The sequence below is a fragment of the Paralichthys olivaceus genome, chromosome 4 (assembly GCF_024713975.1).
Source record: "Paralichthys olivaceus isolate ysfri-2021 chromosome 4, ASM2471397v2, whole genome shotgun sequence".
Lineage (NCBI taxonomy): Eukaryota > Metazoa > Chordata > Actinopteri > Pleuronectiformes > Paralichthyidae > Paralichthys > Paralichthys olivaceus.
The window spans coordinates 18,806,461-18,826,974 of NC_091096.1; the positions used below are offsets into that span (position 1 = coordinate 18,806,461).

The following is a 20,514-nucleotide window of genomic DNA, read 5'->3' on the forward strand; positions in this document are numbered from 1 at the left end:
GCTCCACTCCTGCTTGTTTTCATTTTCTTTGAATATGCCTCTCTGATGATTAGTGGCATTTGGTTTTGTTAACACGCACACATACACACACGTGCACGCGCACACACACACAAGACAGGAAAATTGTTTCAGCCCCTTCAGCCCCTCTCCCCTCCTCCTCTTGTGGAATTCTGTGTCCAGGGGAGTCACTCCTCTCTCCTGCTGTTCTGCTCATTGGTGAGTCTGCAGGGCGAACGCTCTCCGACGAGGAATTCAACGGGAGCTGCAGACGAAAAGGAGCTGGCTCTCTCTAATACAGGAGGTGTACACCCTGTAGTCTGAGGCCTCACCTGCCCTCCCTTATCACTCACCCTCCTCCTCCATCTCCTGTCTGAGCCTTGCACCTGTTCTGACTCGTCAGCCAGGTGAAGGGGATCCTCTGGCCTTACACTTATTGTTTCAGCTGACCGTGGCTGCAGGGCAATTAGGAGCCCAGTCTATTCATTGGACTGAATTGCTGCTTTACTCTGCATCTCCCTCGCTCTCTGTCTCTCTCTATAACCCACCTCCCTTCCCTCCCTGCCTGTCCCTACCCCCTCCCACTCCACTGTGTTGAGCCCAGTCTGAGCCTGGTTGACACTGTGGCTGTGGGGACGTGTGGAGCCGCAGAGATTCCCCTGCAGGAGCAAGGATCATATGAAAAGGACACAGAGGAAGAGAGGGTGAAATATATCATCTTGTGGAGCATAGAATCAGTGGTTTGAGCGTTGGACGGCTGACAGAGAAAAGTTTAAAAACTCCAAACCAAAGGACTGTGCAGTTGGAAGTGCAGCAGGTATGAAAAGCCAGACTGTGGTGGTATCAGTGGCTCTGCTGGCCCTGTGCTGCCTGTTGATACCCAGAGGAGGGGAGAGTGCTGGGGGGATACTTTCTCTCCAGCAGGCTGAAGGGAGCAGGCGGGCAGAGGATCACCTGCCAGATGAGTCCCTGGATGATCCAGAAAGAGAGCAGGGACTTGCAGAGGACCCCCACCCACTGGGAAGCCACAGCAAGGCCAGAAGAGACACAGAGGAGGCTGCACAGACAGGTCAGTGGAGAAAATCATCATTTTAATAAAATGCAGGTTTGACTTAAAGTAATCAGATACTTTACTCAAGTAAAAGTATCAGCAATGTAAAAATACTCCATTATAAGTAAACGTCCTACATGAAAAATCCTATTTGAATAAAAGTAGCCTACTATTGAAGTGCTTCTTTGGTCTCTCTAACGGGTGATACAGGACATCTTTAGTTGATTAATACTGACACATCAGTGTGTAGCAGCATGGTGGAAACGGTTTGAACTACTTTATTTGCAGATGCATATATAGGGACACCAGATTAATATGAGGGAGAGAAAAGAAGAAAAATTGGTGTGTTATATAAATTCAAAAAGTGTTGTAATTTAAAAGCTTTTGTTGATTTTTCATGTCTGGTAATTCATATTATACCCACTTATATATATTATATTATATTCATCTGATGTGTATTGTTTACTTTTGGTCCAATATGTTGATATGCTACATCCAAGTAAAGAATTAATTGTCTGGTCATATAGGTAATGTTGTGCTGAAGAAAAAGATATTGGAAACTACTAATAGCCATGACTCCTAAGGGTTAAAGCTTATAGACAAATGTAGCGGGCAAAAATAGATCTCAGATGTAGTGCAGTACCTGAATGAAATCAAATTCAATATAAATATGCAAGTAGAGTACTAGTAATGTGAATTTGAGTTCATGTACAACCACTGCAAGTTGGAAGCTAGGGGGGTGGGGGGCACCAAATCCTTGTCTTGCCAAGGGTACCCATATGGCTAGTACCGGCCCTGCTGTTACGTTACACAGAGGAGACATCAAAGCTGTTGAGGAATGGTCTGCTTTATGACACGGCATGGAAGAGCAAACACAGACACAAACACACACATTTGGTCGGTGACAGCTCAGGCATGAGAAAGTCCAAGCACACACCTGTCCACTATACTGCGTCTCCACAGCAGGGAAGACCTGAAGCAAAGGCTTGTCTCTTTTTCTGGCTCAAAGCAGACAGGAAGACACAGAGTGGAGCATCTTGCACACAGATTTTTATGGAAGCTGACCTTTTCCACCACCTCTGCTGCTGTAACCCTGTATGATTAATGCTGACTCTGAAGCTGCAAGAGTGGGTTTTTTATGACTAATACACTTTAAAGATAAGCCTGACTCCAAACAAGCCCTTTAATCAGTCCAACTGATGCCTTTCGTGGTAAGATGTTGCTGAGGTGAGAGTGATGCATTTATTAAGTATCTGGATGGGTTTTATGTCATTAAAAGTGGATTGTGGTGAATGGAGCAGAACTAATGGAAAGAGAGAGAGAAGTGTTTTCCATGAAAGCTACTCAGGACTTCAGACGACCTCAGAGGGAAATACTGATGGACCTCAAGCCACCACTGAAATGTGTCTGGATTTTCCCCCTGCTGTGTTTTGACATTGCAGGAAAAGAAATTGTTCTCAAACGCATTGAGAATTTATGATACACACAAAAAAACAAGTAGTACATATGCACAAAAAATGTATGAATAAAATGTTACTCTGATCATGAACGGTACTGTATGTACTTACAGTTACATAAGTTGCATGAATTAAAACGTATCTCCTCCCTTTGATTTCCACATCTTTCTAGGTGTTGTGAGCAGATTGAGGCGAGCACCTGAGGAAGGCAAAAAGAAAAAGAAGGACAAGAAGAAGAATAAAGAGCCGAAGGACCCCAACGCCACCAAGAAGCCCAAAACTGCCAAGAAGGGAAAGAAGAAGGACAAGAAGACGACAACAACTCTACCACCAACCACAACAGGTGAGGACACAGCTGTGAGCTACTGCAGCGACTGTGACTTGAAATGAATGCCATTGACCTTGTGTTGTGTCGTCTGCTGCCACCAGCAATCCCGACTGAGCCGGAGCCATACACAGACTGGTCCTATTCTGATCCTGGTGAGTGGCACCAACAATTACTGGGTTGGGGAGAGGGGATTACATTTTACAGATAAAACTCTCACCCTATTATTTCAAAAATATAGAGCTGAGTTGGTGCAGCTTTCCACCATTAATAGTTTACAAAAAGGCAAAGCATGAAGAATTTAAAGGCGGACTCCACCCAAGTAGTACGTCAGAGTTTGTTTACGGGTCTCTGGGAGTGCGTCTATCATCGTTGCGTAAAAAGCCTTTTGTGGTTCCAGGGGGAGCTGTTTCAAGTCTGATTAATTGCTTCAAGTGATTTCACTTGAGTCAGCGTTGGCTGGGTCTGAAGGGTACAAGTTTGAAAATGGAAAAGACAAAAAAATCCGGAGGTGTGGAGTCTGATAAAAAAGTGACTTCACCAGCTTTAGGCTAGTGGCTGGAGGAAGAATTAGATTCAACTAGCATTACACATCAGTTTCTCAGTCTAAACTAAAGTTGATATGAGGTAATAAAATAAATAGTAAATGAAATGTTAAAAAAAATGAACCCTTGCTGTTCTGCCAAATACACTCTTCTCAGGAAAAATAAAGAATAAACAACCTTCCCCTTTACTTAACCTTCCCTTCCTACACGGTTGGTTTAAGGTTTCCACATTTCAGTCACATCCCATTTGAAACCCAATGGAGTAAAAATAATAGTGAAGATAAGCATAAACTTGTGAATCCTCCAAACTAGTTTTGCTCAGACATTTGAACCTGTCTGCAGCCATCAGTCTTTCCATCTGTTTTTCTCTCAGACAATGATTACTGGAAACCGGACGATGACTACTGGGAGGCTGAGCCAACGCCATCCAGGCCTCAGCCAGAGAATCCCACCACAGACCTTCCTTATGACGACTGGAAGGTGGATGAGGAAGACCCTGCCGCTCCTGTGACAGACGCCTATGATGACTACTGGAAACCAGACAAGAAAGATCCATCCACACCAACGCCTGACGCCTATGATTACTGGAAACCAGAGGAGAAAGATCTGTCCACCTCAATGCCCGACATCTATGATGACTACTGGAAACCTGACGAGAAAGATCAGTCCACTCCAGCGCCTGACGTCTACGACGACTATTGGACACCAGATGAGAAAGAACCAGACAATCGAGTGACTGATACCTATGATACCAACTGGAAAGAGGTGGAACCAACACCCTCTGCCCCTGAGGTTGATGGGAAGGTCGGAACAGATGACAATGATTACTGGGATGCCACATGTAAGTCTGAATCCTGCTTCCTGCTTTGTTTTGACTGAGGATGTTTGTGGGGTGACACTTTACAAGGAATGAGATGAAACGATGATGACATCTGTGTTGACGTCTGTGTGGAAATCATCAGGGGTCATTGTGGCTACAATGAAAATGATTTGCGTGCATAAGCTGAGAAAAAACACAAATACCTTGTATTTACTCAGCTCAAGTGTCAACCATTTTTGTCATCTCATTTTAATGGTAAGGTTAAAAAATACTTTATTATTAACACATAAACGTTTGTTCAAGTTAACAAGTTTTAGTGCTGTTTGTAGAATCAAACTTGACTTTTCTCGTTCAGGTAACTAATAAATGTTAATAAGTGTTCATGCCTAGGAAATTAAATTGCGCCAACAACTTCAGGTTTTACTGCAAAGTTGTTCAATTTCATTTCCAGTAACATTGGCTCTTCACTGCTCTTTTTAATGTGTTTCTAACAATCACATCCAAACATGGATCAGTATCCTGGGTTTGATCAGAGACCATATGACTCACATGGGTCGGCACATTTAGAAACAGTCAGATGAGTCATATTAGTAATATGACTCTCTGGAGCATATGAACCCATACACAGTGCATCCTGGGTAAAAGGTATGCATCTTATTGTTGGAACAATAAGCTGGGTAGGCATTCAACAAACATTATAGACTACAGGTTCTACAATGGCTCCATAGCTAAAGAAGACAAGGCAACTTTGAGATGAGTCAAAGATAAAACATGTTTACGACTCACTCACTGGTTTTGAAACGAGAGACTGGTTTGGTTTATTACCACAACTGAAATGTTTCATTTTAAATAGAAATATTTTATGGGGGTTTTGTATGCTAGCTGAACAATTTGTTATCTGCAATACAAATTGGTGTTTTCACTGTGAAAAGAAAATGAAGGGAGAGTGTTTAGAGAGAAACCCTGTGAAACTGAAATAAGAAGACAAGACACAAAACTATGTAAGAATATTACAGTTTTATTGAAAGTTAAATTTGTCTATGGCTACAAAGGATGTAATTCATTGCCGTCCACTGGCAGAAATCAAAAAAATATTAAAACTGGTTACTATTGTGAGTTACTTTATGCAAACATAAAAATGTTTGTTTTCTGAAAACTTTTTTGACTTACCACCTGAAGTCAGCAATTGACGTTTAATTTTTCCGCAGGATCAGATGCTGGAAACTTTGTGTCGTATGGCTCTGTGACACTCGTCTGCACCAGACTGGACATGTTCACATTACTCTGTGTTTCCAGCATACTGAACTGAACCTCTGCTCTTCCAGCATTTCCACTGATTCATCAACGCTGGCCCATCACAGGCTCTTTTCTTTACATTCCCCTGTTCCTCAGACTGTTTGACCTTCTCTTTTCTTTCCACTCCACTCTTGCAGTGGAGGTGCCAGACAATCTTCCATTCCCTGATGGTAAAGAGGTCAGCCCTGAAATTGTAGTGGAAACTCTACCAGGTAACTGCTGTAACTGAAACGTGTAAGAAATCCAGTTAATACCCATCCATCCATATGTCAACTTCCCAATTGGACAGTGAATTCGTATCTAATGTTGAGATGCAGATGAAATGTCCGTTCTGTCTGTGCTTTAAGGCCAGGAACAGATGAGAACTCATGAGTGATTCAGCACATGAGCATAACATTATAATGAGTCTGTGAACTAACATACTTTTCAGAGAGGAGTGTGTGGGTTTGCTTTGTTCCACACAGTCAACAAAACGTCCCATGGTCTTGTTGTGGAGTAAAACAAACCATGTCATCACATCAACAGAACTGTGTTATGATTCTTGTAAATGTAAATTAAAGATTTAACAACTTAATCACATGGTAGGCGTTACAGAGGCATCCAAACACTTTACATTTCATGTGGTGGAGTAAATCAGGGCTGTACTAACCTGTAAAACTGTGCAGATTAAACCATTTCATCTCTTAAAATCTCACTTGTGATGTAGTTGTGCCTGAGTGAATTAATTGTCTTCTCTTTTTTTTCTTTTGCACAGAGGAGCCCACAGCCACCTCTCCCTATGAGGGGACGTGGTATGACGACTACGATGAATATGGAATGAGTATGCACAAACACATGCACATACACACAGACAGTCATACACAAATGTTTTATATTAGATCATTAGATCTAATGGTTAAGCTGCCTTGAGGCTTCTGCCAACAAAGAAAACAACAAGGAAAAGGAATAAACAGAAGCCGGGTCAACAACGTTCTGATTTACTGTTTGTGTCTTGTAATGGTTTAAAAAACCCAGACAAAAATGCTCATACGCTGCTGTGCATGGGGTCGCTGTATTTATAGATATCTCTATAAAACTATCCATGGTTTTCTCATTTTCCTTCCTCAGGGAAAAAAGAAGACGAGACGGATGAAAAATGGGTGGAGAAGGAGAGAGAGAGAGCAAAGAAGGAGAGAGAGAGGGAAGAAAGAGGTAAAAGGACCCAGATGTGGATCTTTTCTTTACTTACATAACAACAACAACGTCCGACGACATGCGATGATGTCGTTGCAAAAGCAAAGAACGTGACCTCTGACCTCAGCAGCAAAAGTAGAGAACAGCTCAAAGGTGATCACTCCCTTGGATCACATTTCTGTTTGAAAGAGAATACAGATGGGATTTCCTGCTACGCTAGTATCAGCAGCAGGACCTTTGGTGCATGCTTTGACTTGCGTGATGGGAAGAAACGCTCATTCTTCCAAATAAAAATCGTAGATTAGGTCTGTACGCAGTTGAGAAATCTCTTGTGAGCAAAGAGGGTGAGAGGGGGAGGTGAGCTGACAAGGATCCGCATGGAGAGGATTAGAGGGAGTGATAAAGAAAGAGACGGGACATGTTGTAATGTTGTGTCCACATCACATTTAGCCCTTTTTTGAGCCGGCTGTGCATGTGCAGAGTTGACTGCTGGTAGTTGAGAGGTCAAGCCCAGAGCCGATGATATACAAGACTGTCAGTATCGTCTCAGTAGGGCATGTCCTGTGTGCACGGTTCACTGACATATGGGTTCAAGGTGAAAAGCATCTTTAACTTACTTGAAGCATAAGATGAGACGTTTCTGAGGCTGAATCCCAATGTTCCCCCTCAGGACTGAACCCTCACAGATTTATGATTGAGTGTGAGAGGCAGCAAGGAATTCAAATTGTATAAACAGAACAGGACAGAAGAACGTTGTGCAATAATACATTACTGTGGCAGGTTTGGGACATTTTGTTTTAGGCTGTTTACTTTCTTCACGGCCAAGGAGCTTAAGAGACCAACATTTTGATATCATGTTCAAAATCAGAATGCCAAGTGGATTACACATACAAGGAATATGATGTTATATGTTTGTGCTTAAGCATAAGTTTAAAAATATAAAAAAAGAAAGTATATAAACATTAAAAAACACTAGAAAAATGTACAACTTGAACATTTGTACAATATCACTCTTATTGGCCACAGAGAGTTCATGTTTCAGACTCTTGACTGGACGAGAGGCCATTTTTACATTTTTGGGACAAATTGCATCATTATGCAAAAATGCAAAATGAATATGACAAGCAACTACACAGATTCTGGCTATGAATCAGCTCAGAGCTGTGTGTTTATACTTATATTTCCTGTAATGTCAATGTTAGGATTGGTTGCAATTTATTGGTGGGACAGACATGAGGCCTCATGGACTCCTTTAGGGTGGACGTACTGGGCCTAAGACGTAACACCTCATCTGAATCACTGAGGCACACACACAGATATCTCTCTGCACCTACAAATGTCAGTATTTTAATGCGAGCACGTGCATATCTGCTTGTGCATGTGTGTACAATCAGTGACTTACAACATGTTTTACATTCCCACTGTCAGTAAGCCTTCTGGCAGCCGTACTCCCAGCACTGAAGTTCACTGTCAGAATATGAATAATAATGGTGATAAATGGGATTTCTCTTTAATAGTAAACTCTCTTCGTCAGGATGATCCGAGTTTGATCAGGGCCCACTCAAAGACTGGGAAGGAAATCACAACATCTGGGATTTTTTTTTTTACTGCCCTTCAGCTCTCCAGGTCTTCTTGCGGATTCTTGGCAAATGTAGTGAAAAAAAATTATGAGTTCCTGGATCATTTCTGGTCAGAGAGAGGAAATATTCCGCCAAGTCGGTGCATTTTGTATTAAGACTGTGTTTTTTCTGACCTCTACCAGAGAGAGCACAGAAGCTGAAGGAGGCTGAGGAGCGGGCCAGGAACAGACCACGTGTCTACAAAGAGCCAAAGAGTGAGTCAAACGTCTGCTTAAATCTAAACTACATAAAATCGACATTACATAAGCTTTGCTGATGCAAATAACATATTGTTTTATCTGTGTGTGTGTGTGTGTGTGTGTGTGTGTGTGTGTGTGTGCGTGTGTGTGTACTGTGTGTGTGTGTGTACTGTGTGTGTGTACTGTACGTGGCAGAGTGTCCTCCACTGGGGCTGGAGTCCCACAGGGTTGAGCCAGACCAGCTTATAGCCTCCTCTATGTCTCAGTATGGTTTTGCACCTCAGAGAGGACGCCTCAACATGCAGGTACACAATGTTATATGACAAAAATATACAGAGAGATGGTTGTATTTGCGTTTTCTCTTATCAATTATACTTATTATAAAGTTTATAATTAAACTGTAAAATATCAAGCCTCAATTAATGTCTTTGTCATAAGAGTCTGATAACAACATTTTAGGAATCATTTACATTTTCTTTAATATAAATATTGGCTGGTATCAGTATTGGAAATGTTTTACTCCCTAATATGTTTTTTAGTTTTAACTCCAAGCTGTCCTGTGTGCTGAGAATGAATTTGCTCAAAAGCAGACATGTAGTTTGTGCTCACTAGTCAAAGTAACCAGCAGCATGTCTTCTGGCCTCTATGGTTCATAGGGCTCTGACGATGAAGACAACATGAGAGGTGGCGCTTGGTGTGCAAACTCAGAGGACAGAATCCACTGGTTTGAGATCGATGCTCGCAAGGAAACAGAGTTCACTGGAGTCATCACTCAGGGACGAGACTCCCAGAATGAGTGAGACACGAGCAAACACAAACTGCACACACAGCACACACTTTATCCCATCCCTGAATTCATCATGGTAATGCATGTTGTCTTGTTGCAGGAGTGACTATGTGACATCATACTTCTTAGCGTTCAGCAATGACAGCAGAGAATGGACCACCATCCATGATGGATATGCCGACTGGGTGAGTTAACCTGAAATCTTCTTACTTCCCTGGGCACCTTGTGTAATGTCTCCTTCCCTGACTTTCACATTCTCGTTCCAGCTGTTCTTTGCAAACAGCGATAAGGACACTCCAGTGATGAACCAGCTGGCAGAGCCTATGGTGGCCCGCTACATCCGGATCATCCCTCAGAGCTGGAACGGCTCTCTGTGTATGAGACTGGAAGTCCTCGGCTGCCCACAGCTTGGTGAGCTTCATAAACACACCAATACATGCATGCACACAATCAAACACACACAATTGATAATGTGCTCTGTTCCCCTCTGCCTCACAGATCCAGCTGATGTACAGTTCAGGCAAAATGAAGTGACTCCGGTGGATTACTTGGAGTTCAAACATCACAGCTACTCAGAAATGGTTGCAGTGAGTATCCCTGCACGCCGGCAACTTATTGTCCACCAGCTGATTAAATTCCACAGGAAATTCTTAAACTGAAACTAAATAAATTCCCAGGAATGATTGAACACTGAGCCCGGATATCTGCTTTAAATATCAACTCATTTCAAAACCATTGCAGAAGGCACATTCCTTCACTGTTTCAACCACCAGAGGGCAACACAGCCGTTCTACACTAATACAATGGCAATCATCAACCATCAGCTCTTTCATAATTAACATGATACACAATACTTCACACACTAACTTTACCATCATCCCACAGCTTATGAAGTCAGTGCATGAAGAGTGTCCCAACATCACCAGCATCTACAGCCTGGGCCGGAGCTCCAAGGGACTGGAAATCATGGCCATCGTCATCTCTAGCAACCCCACAGAGCACGAAATAGGTGGGAATGTGTTTAGACGAATATGAAAGAGGCACATTTTTAGATTTGTTGATTATCCTCGCAATTCATTTTTTATCTTGCATGAGCAATACCAAAATAAAACCCTCAAAAGCATGTGTTCTTTGCAAGCTGATGCACAACCAGGAGTTTTCTCTCAGGCTTTCTAACACTAAAATTATCAATGGTGGAAATTAAAACAGTAGTGTTGTGTCTTGGCACCAGCCATGATTCCAGTAAATCCTAATAAACACCAGTTGGAAGTATAAAGATTATGGTAAACAGACAAACAGCTACAATCTTGTCTGTCTGTCTGCGCAGGTGAGCCGGAATTTCGCTTCACGGCAGGTCTCCATGGAAACGAGGCGACAGGTCGCGAGTTGCTTCTTCTTCTCATGCAGTATCTGTGCAAAGAGTACAAAGACAGAAACCCCCGAGTCCAGCGCCTGGTGGAGGGAATACGCATCCACCTGGTGCCCTCACTGAACCCCGATGGACAGAAAGAAGCTTTCGAAGCGGTTGGTAGAAAAAAATCATGTTTGCAATTAAGTGGCAATTAAAAAAAACTAAAGAAATGATTCCTTCATACAATTTCTCATTTCACAGGGATCGGAGCTGAGTGGTGTGACCACAGGACACTTCACTGAGGATGGCTTTGACATCTTCCAGAACTTCCCTGACCTGAACGGAATCCTGTGGGATGCTGAAGATAAGGGAATGGTGCCCAAACTCACCCCCAACCATCATGTGCCCATACCAGAAGGCTTCGACACCAACACCTCGGTAAGGACGAGGGTATTACAACTCACTAATCATAAATGCTGAGGATTAAAACCTTCAGCTAAGGCCACTCATCACCAGTTGTAAGTATACTGTGCTGGGGTTTCCTTCCACTCCTGATCCTGAGCTTCCTGTTTTTTGTTCCAGATTGCAGTGGAAACCAGGGCCATAATCTCCTGGATGAAAAACCATCCATTTGTGTTGGGTGCGAACTTCCAGGGCGGGGAGAGAATTGTGGCCTATCCTTATGACAGCTTACGTCTCAACAAGCCTGCCCAGAGCCAGAAACCCCACAGCCGCAAGAAGAGACAGTACGACTTACTCCCTTCTTCTTTCCTGTTTTACACATGTTTATTTCATAAACTTTAATTTCCCCTTCTTCTTTATCCTGCTGCAGTTACAAGCAAGTCACATTATTCAACTGGAATAATTTCTTACAGGTATGAGGAGGAAGGTTTTGATGTGACAGATTGGGGAAGGGGTTATCAAGAGGAGCCAGAGGAGGACTGGAGGAGTAGGGGATACGCAGAACCAGAGGAGGAGTGGAGGGGTCATGGGTATGACCATGGTCAAGACCATGGCCAAGACCATGGCCAAGAACATGGCCAAGACCATGGCCAAGACCACGGGTATGATGGCCGTGGGTACGAGCATGGATACAACCATGGATACGATCAAGGTCACGACCGTGGATACGATCAAGGGCGCGACCATGGGTATGACAACCGTGGTTATGACGACCGTGGGTACGACCACGACAACAGTTACAACCAAGGTTTTGAACGCAGAGAGGAAGAGGAAGATGACAGAGGAAGAAGCGCTGGCTACCAGTACTCCGAGCCTGAGGACGAGCCCCGGGTGATTGCAGACGAGTCCCTCTTCAGGTGGCTGGCTGTCTCCTACGCCTCCACACACCTGACCATGACGCACACCTACCATGGCTCCTGCCAAGGAGACAATGCTGGAGGGGGGCATGGCATGGTCAACCGGGCCAAATGGAAGCCAATCACAGGCAGTGAGTAGACACCTCTGGGTTTATTAGAACTGTCTGCATGGGTTTACAGCACACCCTGGTGGACAATGTGTACATTGCCTGAGGTTAATGCTTGTGCTTGTGCATCTCACCAGGTATGAATGACTTCAGCTACCTCCACACCAACTGTTTTGAGTTGTCCATATTCCTGGGCTGTGATAAGTACCCTCATCAGAGTGACTTAGCATATGAGTGGGATAAGAACAGAGAAGCCATGCTGATCTTCATGGAGCAGGTCAGTTACACATACAAATACAGACTGCTTACATTTAGTATGTACTAGAGTGCTAAAACATGCTAGTGAACATCTTTTAACGTCCGCTTTCAGCAACACTTTGTGAAAAGTATTCCATCCTATAATAAGTCTGGTTATATCTGGCCAATGTGACCAGTCAATTATGACAACCTGACCAGTTAAATGTATTAACCAAGCCCTTTAATATCTAGTGGCTCAGGATGAATTTGTTACGGGTTTCACAGTGTACAGTGGTAAAATTCATGATGGTTAGTTGTTACCATTTTAATCTTGAATTATCATGATCTCTGTGGTTTTACATATTTTGTTCATAATGGTTGCATTGCTTTATATGCACATTGTTTTATTTATGGTTTCATTCAAACCTGAATGATGTGAAGTTTTCTTTTAAAAACCAAAAGCTTCTTTACTGAGCTAAAGCCTTCGTTCTTCAATGTTTATGTTACACATTTGTTATGGTCTTGGTGCTAATTATTATTCTGACTGATAACCAACATAATATTTTAATATAAAACTTGATCAATGATGAATTTACTTCAGTTCGATGTATCGATGCTTTTTCGAAATTTTCAGCACATTTTAACAATACTGCGATAATTTGTCACTATAATCATAATGGAAAATGTTCACAACATTTCATGGCTCATTTATTCCCCTCCTCTATCTAGGTGCATCGTGGCATTAGGGGCATTGTGAAGGACCAGCAGGGGAACCCCATTGCAAATGCCACTGTGTCTGTAGAGGGGATAAACCATGATGTCACCACAGGTCTGGTGAAAAACTTCCTCTCTATTCCCCTTCCTGAGTCTCATCATGTTTTATGTCAGGTGCTTGAAATCATAATAACAGACCCTCTGTGCTAAAAACTAAACGTTGTGTCGCCTCTATGATATTGTAGCTTTAACAGGAGACTACTGGAGACTGCTGAACCCAGGGGAGTATCGTGTGACAGCTCGAGCTGAAGGCTTCTCCCCTGTGACTAAACTCTGCGTGGTGGGTTACCAGTCAGGAGCAACTGCCTGCAGCTTCAACCTGGCCAAGTCCAACTGGGACCGCATTAAACAGGTAAGACATTGCCACCCTGATCCGTCCAACCCCATAGTACATATTAATCAGGTACCTGATGAAGTTATTTCTTCATTTCACTGCAGATCATGGCCCTCCATGGCAACAAGCCAATTAGACTCAGTTACGGCAACAGCAGATCACAGTATCCTTCAGTTATTAATAGCAACAATCGTGCGGTTGATAGCAACAATGGGAATTTGGCTGAGCGGCGAAGGAGGCTCAGGATAGCTCGTATGCGTCGCCTTCGACAACAGAGATTAATGAGGCTAAGATCAACAACAACCATGATGACAACATTACCACCAACAACAACAACCACAGTTGCCACAACGCCAGAGCCCACCACATCCTGGTACGACCCGTGGCTCACAATGGAGGGACAATCCTCAACGCCCGGTGGGTTCACAGACTCCATCCTGGATTATAACTACGAGTACAAAATTGATGACTATTAAACCAAACACTCACTGCCTGTTTCTGTAAACAACTGTTTCCCACTTGTAGTTCTCACTTCCATGTTGTTCTTCAAGCAGGTTGATGCAGAATCAACAGAGCAATGGGAATGTAGAGAATATTAACTCTATTATTGTATAAAGATAGTGTATCTTTTACTTAACACTTGAAACAATGCCTCTTCACAGACATTCACCCTGTTTTTTCATGGTATCATTTCAGTTTAACAGTTCAAACTGCATTTTTCCTGACTCATTATTCAGTAGTTTTTTTAATAAAGAAAAGTTTATTGTGGATGCACATTAAACAAATTCATGACATTGTTTTAATTTCACCAGAGCTGAGTTATTTACATTATCTTCCTCCAAGGCAGAATTATTTTTTACATTGTGAACACTTGCGAAAAGGTAAAGAGGGAGGGGAGCAGGGGAAGGGTCTTCTATCATGTGTGTTCGCATACAGATGGTTAGAAGAGTTATTTTTCAAATAAAGGCTTGTTTATACAAAATGCTTGTGTTCTTATTCAGCACATTTGTGAACAGTGATTTCTGTTTGCCTCTAACAAACTAATGAAAAAAAATCACGTCAAAAAGAAACATTAAAAGCAACTTTATGAGACAATTCTAATAGGAATTCATTGACTTTTATGATACTGCACAGCACCAGTTTAGCACCGATTGTCACTATTGGCCACATGTGGAATTGATTAGCCTCTAGACAAGAAAACTGAGTCTGAATGTGCACAAATAGTGTCTTAAGATCTCACTCTCCGTTTGCTGGACTGTGTGTGTGGATATGGACCCTCCTCAGTGACTGATGTTCATCTCACTTTCCTCATCATCATCAGCAGAGAAGGCAGAAAAGCTGACTGGCTCACATTCCAGAGTGCGTAGATTGACCAGGCACGCTGTCTGGGTGCTGCTGAACTCTGGGACAGTAACCAAAAGGACTTCCTGGCCATCAGCACCTGGAGATGTATCGACACATCAACAGAAAGGAAACAATTCAAATGTAATATGACCGATAGTAATGTAAATATTCAGTCCATTTGCAGTGTAAATACAGAAACTATAAATGAGCAGGTCAAACACTGACCTTTGATGAGCTTGGACCCAAAGTTTGGAGAGTTGCCACTGAAGTAAACATGGGGACATTCTTCCAAAATGAAAGGGTCTTTTTGGTAAAATGGGAAACATCCTGAGACAAACCAACAGAAAACCATGTGAATGATTTGTTAACATATTAGACGGTTAGTGTTTTTTATTCTGCATCCACTTCTCTGACTTACCAAGAGTATCAGGTGCAGTAGGGGCCAGGTGTCTGAGTCGTAGCGTTTCCTCCAGTATTTCCAAGTGACTGTCCATGCTGCTGTACTTCTGAATGTCACAGACATTCTGTCCCGATGTGCCCAGGAACCTAAGTGGAAAGAAACAAAAACAGGCTCTTACACATATGCTTACACTTATTTTAAATAAAACTTTAAATGCAAGTTGGACAAAAGCGCATTTGTTCAGTAGAACTCACCTAACTCCATCAATTTTGGCCTGGTATGGATTGGATGCCAGCTGTAGCGTGGGGTACACTGAAGACAGGGGGAACATGCAGCGGTGGAGAGGCTGCTGTGGGAGGGTGTAGTTGGTGGGGTCATATTGGCCCGGCATTACATCCACTGGAACAGAGGCCTAGGACAGCACAAGGCAGTGGTACATAACATTAAAGCCCATAATATTACCTTCATGGGACTATAACTTTACTAATAAAGTCAAAATTTATGCCACACTCTAAAATCTGATAGTTTGCGCCTTTTCATTTACTTGGTATTAGGGATGAATATTTGATTAATAACTGAAAATGAAAAGCAACCATGAGAAAATGATCATCTCATAGTAGGTGTAAGAAATGTTTTGTCCTCTGAGCTTAACTGAACACATCCAGACAGAGCAGCTGTAGACTCACTACGAGCTGAAGCAGGAGCTCATCCAACAGACGAATGGCTTCCACACTGCTAGCCTGAGTCTTCTTGGTGAGGTATTTGGCCTGAAAAACAGATGGATGTTAAAATACAGTAACACTACAGAACCAAACAAATATGTGTTGAGGATAAATTACTTTCAGTCACCTTTGTTGATGCATCCTTGTCCTGGGTGCTTTGGCTCAGGAGGTTTCCAGCCAGTAGGACCCTGGAAATGGTTGCTGCTCCACTCTGCTCCCCCTGGTCCCCGAGCTGACCAGTTACCATGTCAACAAGCAGCTGCAGCCCCAGCATACTGTCGGCATGAACACTGCCAAGACCAAGTCCTGAGGCCAGGAGCACAAACCTGAAAACAGACAAAACCAATAGAATCTATTTTCCCAAAAAAATGGGATTTGATGTGTGTGTGTGTGTGTGTTTACCTGTCTGAGCTGAGTGCAGGCCTTGCTGTCTGCAAAGGAAGATCAGCTGTGCAGAAGTCCTCAACTGTGAACTTCCCATCATTCTTCTCAGCTCCATATATAGCAATAATGCTTCCTAGGAGAGAGAACAGAAAACACGATGGTATACAAGAGATATGTCACAGATCATCATGTGACATACTGGACATAAGATGCTGACCTGTGATACACCTGTCTCTCTCGATTTTGCCCTCTAGCTTAATTCTCTGGAGCTCGTCTTCCAATATCAACTCATCTGTGTCACTGATGTATTTTGCTCGTGCAGGCTGGGGCAGCAGGTTGTGCTGCAAAAGGAAAAGAAAACACTGAGATGGTGCACGACAGAGCTCATTCCATTGATGCTGAATTTAGCATCTACCTCCTTTACCTACCTCCTCACTGATCTCTTTAAGAATAGATGGCTGCAACTCCATGCGCTTGAACACAGTGCCCACAATGCAACACTGCTCACCCATCTGAAGATCACACAAATTCCTGATGGGCACATCTGATCCTGGAAAAAGACAAACAAGATGTGACGATACATGGATATGATAACATAACAACCACCAAGATGTATGTAAGAAAGTGTGCTGGGCCTACCCCATTTCTGCTGGGCTCTCTCTGACAGCAGGGGCCTCATCTGCATGAGTCGAGCTGCGTAGATGTGAGCATACTGGCGACTGAAGCTTCTCTCCCCGAGTGAGTAGCGCTCAGAGCAGGGAGTGAAGGCCAGAGAGGTCCGCTCGAACACCGGCCCCTGGTCCTCGGAGGCAGGGCGGCAGAGCAGAGAGGAGCCCTCCTTCTGGGCGCTCAGGTCGGAGAACATGACCGTCCTGAGGCACACACAGTGGAGAGGGTAGTGGTGATCGACCTTCTCTATTACATGCACACTTCATGACTACCATGTATATCTAAGAAGGGGATTTAACAGAGCACGACCAGGTTTTATCCTGAGGTTGATGACAGCCGCATGAGCTACACCAAAACATGTCGACTGTTTTTTAAGAATACCACTAATGAAACAGATCTCACCTTGGAAGAAGGAAAATCAATCTGCAGCCGTGGTCCGAGTTTGACAGATGTGCGGTTCTAAGTTATTTATGTTCAGATTGTTTTCCTTCTCAGGGAGCGAAAGTGTCACTTCCCGCGAAATCATCCGCTCGACATCGCCGGTTTTTTCAAGACGTATGCGGAACTCTCGCGAGAACAAAATAAGCTTCGTTTTTCAGTACGTGACGCTGCTTGTGATACAAAAATCTAACGTAACGCAAAGTTTAACGAGAACGAGCTGCACTGACTTTATATATCATATAATAAACATCTTTAAGTAGAGAGCAGTGCAGCTTTTTTGTTTTTCTTGCTCCGTCGCACAGATGCGACGTCACGACTTTTGATACACACGTCGCGCTGAGATGAGGTCACAATAGCGTCGCGGCAGCACGCAGGCTCGCCATTTTCGCAGCTCTTTGTACGCCACCGTCCACCGAGAGTCTGCGTGCTTTCCATTGAGCTTTTCTTCCACTCGGGTTTAAATCCTGTTACAAGATGCAGGGAAACAAAGGCCCTCAGCAGAACCATGGCCCCAACCGCCCGGGAGAGCAGAAGAAGCCCGGGGGCACGAACACCAACGGCCAGCAGCCGGAGCCGAGTGAGCAGTCCAGCCCCAATGAGGCCTTCACCCTGGACATCCAGAGCTTCAGGAAGCCGGGGGAGAAGACCTTCACCCAGCGCAGCAGGCTGTTTGTGGGCAACCTCCCGACCGGAGTCACCGAGGAGGACATCGAGAAGCTCTTCAACAAGTACGGCAAGGCCAGCGAGATCTTCGTCAACAAGGAGAGAGGCTTCGGCTTCATCCGGCTGGAGACCAGGATCATTGCAGAGATCGCCAGAGCCGAGCTGGACGATACCCAGTTCAGAGGCAGGCCCATACGGGTGAGGTTTGCGACCCACGGTGCTGCTCTGTCTGTGAAGAATCTGCCAGAGTTTGTGTCCAACGAGCTGCTGGAGGAGGCCTTCGCCGTGTTTGGTCAGATAGAGAGAGCTGTGGTCATAGTGGATGACCGAGGGAGGCCCACAGGGAAGGGGATTGTAGAGTACACCTCAAAGCCAGCTGCAAGAAAAGCTCTGGATAAGTGCAGTGATGGTGCCTATGTTCTCACAGCCTTCCCTCGCCCCATCACAGTGGAACCCATGGAGCAGCTTGATGAAGAGGAGGGACTCTCAGAGAAGCTAGTCAACAAAAACCAGCAGTATCACAAGGAGCGCGAGCAGCCTCCTCGATTTGCCCAGCCGGGCTCCTTCGAGTTCGAGTATGCCATGCGCTGGAAGGCCCTGATGGAGATGGAGAAGCAGCAGTATGAGATGGTGGACCGCAACATGAAAGAGGCTCAGGAGAAGCTGGAGGCTGAGATGGAAGCGGCCAGACATGAGCATCAGGTGATGCTGATGAGGCAGGACCTGCTGAGGCGCCAGGAGGAGCTGCGGAGGATGGAGGAGCTCCACAGTCAGGAGGTGCAGAAGAGAAAACAGGCCGAGCTGCGGCAGGAGGAGGAACGCCGGAGGAGAGAGGAGGAGATGAGGATGCGCAATGAGGAGATGATGAAGAGGCAGCAGGAGGGCTTCAGAGGCAACTTCTCTGAAAACAGGGAGCAAGACATGAGAATGCACATGGGCGGCCATGGGATGAACAGAAACTCTCTGGGTGGTAATTCTGGTCCTGCAGGTACTCCCGGCATGGCTGCTGAGAATACTCCGTTGATGCAGGGGCAAGGAAACAACAACATGCCTGGAGGAGGTCAGGGCGGCTTCCCCAGAGGCCTCCCTGGACCTGGAGACTTTGGACCTAATAAGCAGCAACGCAGATTTTGAATCAAGTCTATTTTTCTTTTCCATTTTCATACTCACTTGATTTTAAAGTTCGGATAGTGAACCTTAAATGAACTTTGAAAACTGTTGCATGTATTTTTTTCCCTTTTGTATGTTTTATGTGTACCTTTGAATTATTTTTTTAGTACTAAAATATAAAAACTGTCCAAATGAGCCACATGTTTTACTTTATTTCCCAAATTATTGTATTTTTCATAGGGATAGGAAATGTTTTGTCCTGGTTATGTTGACTTTTCTGGAATAAAACCATGATTCCCTAAGATTTTTGATTTATTCAGAACAGACATAATCTTTGTCTTTCAAAGCAGTGATGGGCCATTTATTTTTACCATCTTCAACAAGCTCACTCTTTGTCACTTAACTGAATAGAGCAAGACGCTTTCTTCTCCGTGAGGCACATACTATGTCAACATGAGTACGTTTACACACAGTGTCTCACGCTCTCTTCATTCAGTGCATAATCATTGCTCTCATTCGTGTTTGTGGCAGTGATAAGAGTATTGATCAACTCCCTGGTATGGACCTGAAACCTGCTTCACAGGCAGCATATAATGACACAGAGTACACATGGTGCAAAGAGAATGAAAAGCGAAGAATAAACTAAAGAAACATCTTGTATAATTGTAGTTCATACGTGGCTTTTCAACAGCTGCTAATAATAAAGTTAACTAGTCAGTTAACTGAAAAGGATGAGTTATGATAAGTATGCACTGACTGTAATGTTGAGTTTATAGTCCATGTGTGTAAATTAAGGTTTCATTATCTGTTTTGACACTTTAGTGAAAAGGGTCAGAAGGCCATACAGTGATATATTTTCCACTCAGTAATCCTAGCAAGCTACAGGTTTGTTTGATTTGTTATATTTCGTAACTGGAAGAGAGCGGGTTTAATCCACCACCTGCCAAACAAGACAGATTTTTAGTGAGTCATTCACCAGCAAAGCACAGAGGATCAGTGAATGAAGAATAAAGCTCATGCCCACATGTAGAGTAGCACACCCCTGCATACCTGCACAGTGACAACAACCACTGCATATAGTGTCAACACAGTGTCCTAAAAATGGGGGCTAACCCTAAGGGAGGCTGAGGTTATAAAAAACAGTTTTGATTCAGACAGTCTTTTTTTCTTCTTTGTGTCTGGTTTAATGAACAGGTTCTCCACCAGAAAAAAAACAATGGTGTCAATTGATAAATAATCACATAGATAAAAGCCTGAGTTTCATGTGCAACTCTGTGAATGTATAGATTTTCTTCAGAGTTTAAAGAACAAAACGTATGGGTTTCAGCAGAGTATTACAAATGTATTTAAGGTTTATAGCTTTTTGGCTGAACATAGCTGAATCGTGCA

At 43.7% G+C, this 20,514-nt stretch overlaps 3 protein-coding genes across 3 annotated transcripts; 2 read left to right on the forward strand and 1 right to left on the reverse strand.

Moving 5' to 3' along the window:
- Nucleotides 1-681: 681 nt before the first annotated feature.
- aebp1b (AE binding protein 1b) lies at nt 682-14,374 on the forward strand. The gene is made up of 22 exons (XM_020105419.2): nt 682-1,066; nt 2,678-2,848; nt 2,935-2,985; nt 3,749-4,216; nt 5,629-5,703; nt 6,246-6,311; nt 6,599-6,682; nt 8,427-8,498; nt 8,679-8,788; nt 9,140-9,279; nt 9,371-9,455; nt 9,537-9,681; nt 9,769-9,857; nt 10,156-10,279; nt 10,598-10,794; nt 10,883-11,059; nt 11,204-11,367; nt 11,497-12,071; nt 12,185-12,324; nt 13,014-13,113; nt 13,244-13,410; nt 13,497-14,374. The coding sequence occupies exons 1-22, from the start codon at nt 817-819 to the stop codon at nt 13,866-13,868; spliced, it is 3,822 nt and encodes a 1,273-aa protein (XP_019960978.2). The 5' UTR covers nt 682-816; the 3' UTR covers nt 13,869-14,374.
- Nucleotides 14,133-17,652, reverse strand: pold2 (polymerase (DNA directed), delta 2, regulatory subunit). The gene is made up of 11 exons (XM_020105420.2): nt 17,314-17,652; nt 16,882-17,114; nt 16,671-16,792; nt 16,460-16,583; nt 16,261-16,375; nt 15,986-16,184; nt 15,823-15,903; nt 15,391-15,548; nt 15,155-15,282; nt 14,962-15,063; nt 14,133-14,833 (listed from the first exon to the last, which is right to left on the reverse strand). The coding sequence occupies exons 2-11, from the start codon at nt 17,105-17,107 to the stop codon at nt 14,673-14,675; spliced, it is 1,416 nt and encodes a 471-aa protein (XP_019960979.2). The 5' UTR covers nt 17,108-17,114; nt 17,314-17,652; the 3' UTR covers nt 14,133-14,672.
- Nucleotides 17,653-17,675: 23 nt separating this feature from the next.
- nono (non-POU domain containing, octamer-binding) lies at nt 17,676-19,427 on the forward strand. Its single transcript, XM_020105421.2, has one exon. It carries the CDS (start codon nt 17,827-17,829, stop codon nt 19,147-19,149), a length of 1,323 nt encoding a protein of 440 aa, XP_019960980.1. The 5' UTR covers nt 17,676-17,826; the 3' UTR covers nt 19,150-19,427.
- The last annotated feature ends 1,087 nt before the right edge of the window (nt 19,428-20,514 follow it).